Genomic DNA, 5,111 nt, shown 5'->3' with positions numbered 1-5,111 from the left:
CATCCCCGTTTACGAATTGAGCGAAGGCGTGGAATGCAAACTCAAAGAAATGTCCTCCTACTTCGCCCACAATAATAGGATTTTGATGTTAAAGTAGTATATTTGTAATCATCCAACTCATAACATCCATAATTTAAGAGGACGACATTTATTGATCAATTACTCCATATGCTACCATTATCATAAATGAGGAAGGATCAGAGTTTATTATTGGGGCCCAACTTTGAGTTGCCTCAGAACAATCTCCTGCATGCACAAAGGATAATCTGACAAAAATAATGCACAGAAGCAAGGGAAGGGAAATCTGTAGGTTAAGGTGATGCATTCACTAGCAATTAAATTCATCTAGTAAAAATCACCATTATGAGATGGTAACTGACAAATTCGGTCACCAAGACGAAGAACTTAAATGCAAGTTAAAGGAACATTGAGCAAGAAGAAAAGAGATGAAATGGTGGGTCGTAAACCAGAGCAGAAAACTCGACAGGATGAAATTGAGTGTGAGGGAAGACACCATGATGATTTGAAGTATACTCCATATTAATTTGTCATTCCATTAGCTAAACTCCATGAGATTTCTTGAAGATTAATCAAAATGAAGTATAAATACATGACATAGACCGATTTCTACTTCAATTGTGCAAACAACGTAGCAACTTCATTTATATGCTTGTAAGGCAGAATTAACCTTTCCTGTTTTCTGGTCTCGTGCATACTTACTGATGCCGTTAACTTGAAAACCAGTCACCTATTTGTGAACTATAAGCTCCCAAATATATGTGTTAAGAGTTCATTGGGCATTTGGGCGTTAATCTCCTTGAAGACCCCACCTATTCCTGGAACACTAGCTCTGATAGAATGCCAAAGTCTATTGCACCCAACTCTCCTTAAAGACCGGCTCAAGGAAAGATTGCTCAAGATGTATCTACTTCGGGACTCCTATGGCCAGCTGGGATAATGGTCTATAAATTGGACTATGTTTTTGAAGTAACATGATTTGCTTGAGGTGCATCCAAAATTTCAGAGAAATGTGAAAAATGGAGGCTAACCTTGCTGTTTGAAACATATAAAAAACTGAGAGCGTTGAAGCTTCATCTACCTGAACCAAGATTGGGCCCTCCTGTACATTACATACTGAGATTGATCACGTCCTTGAGCAATTTCTTTGTAGATTTTATCATTTCATCTGGTATTTCTAGCTCTTCAGGAATTGATTCCAAGTCATACGAAATGAGGACCCTCATCACGTCGGGTAAATTCAAATTACTCTCTTTCTGCCATACCTTTTTATTTACAAATGCGCATGAATTTTTCAATTTGCAAGTACGGCATACCTGAAGGAAAATGCAAAAGAGAAACAAAGACATCCTTGAGCTAAGAGCTAAAGAAAGTCACCATTGAAAAAGGTAAGTGAATATGTGAAATTATGTGGATATGTAGCTTGCTTACTGTATCTTCCTGAATGTTGAAAAAAGAACGTAATCTCTTAGCCGCAAATGTATTTTTTCTTTCAACAGACGGGCAACCAAAAAGAGCGACTTTTTTCAATTCGGAACCTGACAACCATCTGTGAAGTGTGCATCATATGTTATATTTCCCAGAATAGGGGAAAAGTCATCACAATGAAGAGTTAAAATGAACAAGGATATTGTATTTATTAAATATGAAATAACTGATTCCAACCATTTTATTTTCAAAGTTAAAGATGAACCATGGAATAAAAATCGGATTATAAATGTGTACTAACATCTTCTACTCGGGGTTGAAAACATAAATCAGATATCCTCTACTAGCTGATTGTTCAATTCTTGCACCATGTAATCTACAACTATCATCTATGTCCTTCTAAAATGGTTAAGTTCCATAAGAGCGGTGATTGTTGCTTCCTTTGCCTTTTGAACGATCCGAACCATTTGTCTTATCAACTATTGGAGGCTACTCACCCAAACCTCAGAATTTATCACTTTCAATAATGTTTTTCGTGGTCTGTCCACTTATTCTCTGATTGATTAAAAATCTGCTAGAAGCATTCTTTGGCCATCTCTCTTGGCTGCCTAATACTCATTCCAGAAAACTAGAGCTGCTTATCTTGTAATCTGTCCTTTTAGTTTGAAGAGATGCATTAGTCTTCTGTACTTCGGCCACTTAGCTTTGGTGACATCCTCACAGATTCTCTCCATCATAATGAAATGAATAAGTTCCAAATGAGGTCAATATGGGGAGGAAGAAAATGGTTTCAGACTTAGGGTCCACAAAAGAGTGTAATTTTGGACCTAATTCTCATTTCAAATTTTATTTTGGGCTTAGAGTCCTTATTGGTTTATGGATGGATATATGACTAATTATTCCTCCTCCTTTTGGACCTTAGACCCAAAAATTCGTGATTGTTTTCTAATTCAGAACATTCAGTTATAAATACTATCCTAGCCACCTACTAGGTCACAACAAGAGAAACTTTGAACTTGAATTCCTCAGTGCCTGATCTCCATAACCTCTGACATTTCGAGATTCTTCTCATCATGACATGACAAGTTCTAAGATGGTTTTTTTTCTCTAACCATTCCCTTAAAACTACACATGTTACACATAACTCTCACTTCTCCTGCAACCTAATTAGCTTTTATCTATTGTCTCCAATGATGGTACACACAGTTCAGCCTACATAGAGCAGTCGTGCATTTTTTCTTCTAGACACAATAAGATTCGGACCCTGGTATCTCCACCAGAGAGACAAACATTTGCAACCAACCAAAGTGGGGCTTTACAAGAGTGGTGGTGCGTTAGTATGGGGATACTGCCTAAAGTATTATATCATAAACTCTTCCAAGCAGGTTGCTTAAATTTCTCTTACTTTCCAATTTTAGAATTCTTGCGACCATCGGAATCTCTTTAGCATTCTACTTGGAGTCAGTTTCTCGACAGAGCTTGTTGGGTTATTAAGTGTCTTTTCAGTAGGCACATCCCAAATTTACCAAACCGTCCTTTAGAAACCCACTAGGGTTTTTAGTTCTTTATTCATATTGTTTCAACAACCTCGACGAATTTGTAAGTGGGAAAAATTCACTGGTTTCTCCTTACCTAATAATTCTAATGTCATTATCTTACAAGAAAAAGCAACCTACTGAATGAAGAAATGAGAATATAGATATATTTGGTGAAAGGTGACGAAGGTAGATAAAATATTTTCTAATTAGCTAGTGTGTTATGTTGAACTTGGGTAACCGTGTACTTCATTTAACTAACAATACGGAGATTTACTAGACCCAACACAAAATACTCCAACAAAATGGTTTTTTGTTGTTCCCATTCTCTATGAACAGATGGGAGCTACTTCTCTATCACCCATGTCTTACTTTCACAAGTATTACTAATGTATCCATAGCATCATTTGGTTTATCTCTGATATCATCTAATCCGAAACAAGATTATTAATATGTGGCGAACGGTTATATATGTACAAGTCCTCGCTGCCGGCTATCTTGAATCGGTATTTTTACCTGTCGAATACTTATATTTCTAGAAAATAAAGATTAATATAAACTGCTTAATCGTGCTTCAAGACCTAGTCGTCGTCTTAAATCAGCCTATAAGAGTTCAGAGTTACAAGTCACAAAACTTCAAAATTTTCTATAGCAGACCATCTATATTACATTCGAAAAACCTAAAACAGAAGCTTAACCACAAATCATGTACTCTATTTTTCCTATCATATAAATTAAAGCCAAGGGGATTCATAGACAAACTACAATTTTTGTAATGTACTTCTTATTTTAAAGAATCACATAACCTATATATTGTGAAACACTTAAAGGAGGAGAAGAAATCTTACTTTGCAATTTCCTGATGATCTTTGCCAAACCTTTCAGCTGTAAACCTTAAGAAATCGCGAGAATAATGGGTTGATAAAGAATTAAGATCTAACTCTTTCAGTGGCAAGAAATTTGCATCATTTAGATACCCTTCTTCATATAAACGACTTACAAACATAATCATCTCAGGGGATATCTCCTTTTTAATAGGGTTTTCCTTCTTCAAAGGTTTTAATTCTCTATACTTAGAAACTCTTTCTTGTTTTGAGACAACAAGTTTTTTCATCTCACCTGAATTCTTTACTGGCATAGAATTTATGTTTTTGGGTTTAGATGTGAACACTGAATATAAACTATTAGGGTTTGAATTTGAACCCCCCTTTGGAACTTCTCTTGTACTCAAAATTCCCTTCTTCATCTTCTTCTCTGAACCCTTAACAATTCCTTTTAGATTCTTTACTTCATTCTCTAAATTCCTCAATTTGGACTTGAGATCCTTAATTTGCTTGACCTTTGAATCAGTGGGTATCTTTTCTCCCTTCAATTTCTTCACTAAACACCCATTTTTTCCACTCTTTTCACTTAATGGAGTACCTAGTTCAGTTTGTTCTTCAATGACATTTTTATAAACCAATTGGGAAGTATCTGAAAATGATCTGCGAAAGATTGATGAAGGTAAGAGAGATGAAATGGAAGAATTGTAAGGCTGGGGAGTTGAGAAAGTAGAAAGAGAAATTGGGTAGTTGAATAGATGATTGTTTAGAGATGATGAAAAATCAGGGCATCTGATTCTTGTGTAGTAGCGAAGTGATTTTAGGGTTCTCTTAAGCGAAACCATTACAATGGAAGGTTCAAAGTGGTGTAATGGGGTTCAGGGTTTATGACTACTTCTCAGGATAACTCGGTCATAGACTCTAGTGGTGTCATTCGGCCCGCTTAAATGCGGCGCAGGTCATTTGTGAACTAAATGGTCGGCCCAGACAAAGCCCAGGTACGTTTATAAATGGGAAGGGGCACATCCACCCGGTGGGCTCCCACAATTGTTTTTTCAACCTCTTCTAGTACTATATAAGTATTTGTTTCGAGAAATTTCCTACGATCTACGTTAGTAATTACAAGACATTGATACATCATCAAGATGTGATACGTATGATAACCACATAAGTTAAACCAATAATTAAAGGCCCCTAAAGCCCAACGATATAGAGTTTAGAGTCGGACAAATTTATTATTATGTATACCTTTAATAACTCAAATTCAATAATCAGAGATTCCACCTCTGGGAATCGAACCTGAGACTTC

General features: G+C 36.2%; 1 protein-coding gene across 1 annotated transcript; it reads right to left on the bottom strand.

Annotated features, from left to right (window-relative positions):
• Positions 1-305: 305 nt before the first annotated feature.
• LOC147548636 (uncharacterized) lies at positions 306-4,753 on the bottom strand. Its single transcript, XM_086671095.1, has 3 exons — positions 3,830-4,753; positions 1,450-1,567; positions 306-1,334 (listed from the first exon to the last, which is right to left on the bottom strand). The coding sequence occupies exons 1-3, from the start codon at positions 4,645-4,647 to the stop codon at positions 1,128-1,130; spliced, it is 1,143 nt and encodes a 380-aa protein (XP_086527221.1). The 5' UTR covers positions 4,648-4,753; the 3' UTR covers positions 306-1,127.
• Positions 4,754-5,111: the final 358 nt, after the last annotated feature.

This window comes from Eschscholzia californica, unplaced genomic scaffold, assembly GCF_041429995.1.
Source record: "Eschscholzia californica isolate CP2 unplaced genomic scaffold, dmEscCali1.0.p SCAF_3, whole genome shotgun sequence".
NCBI classification, from domain to species: domain Eukaryota; kingdom Viridiplantae; phylum Streptophyta; class Magnoliopsida; order Ranunculales; family Papaveraceae; genus Eschscholzia; species Eschscholzia californica.
The sequence above is the reverse complement of the archived record's forward strand: the minus strand, read 5'-3'. Positions and strand labels throughout refer to the sequence as shown.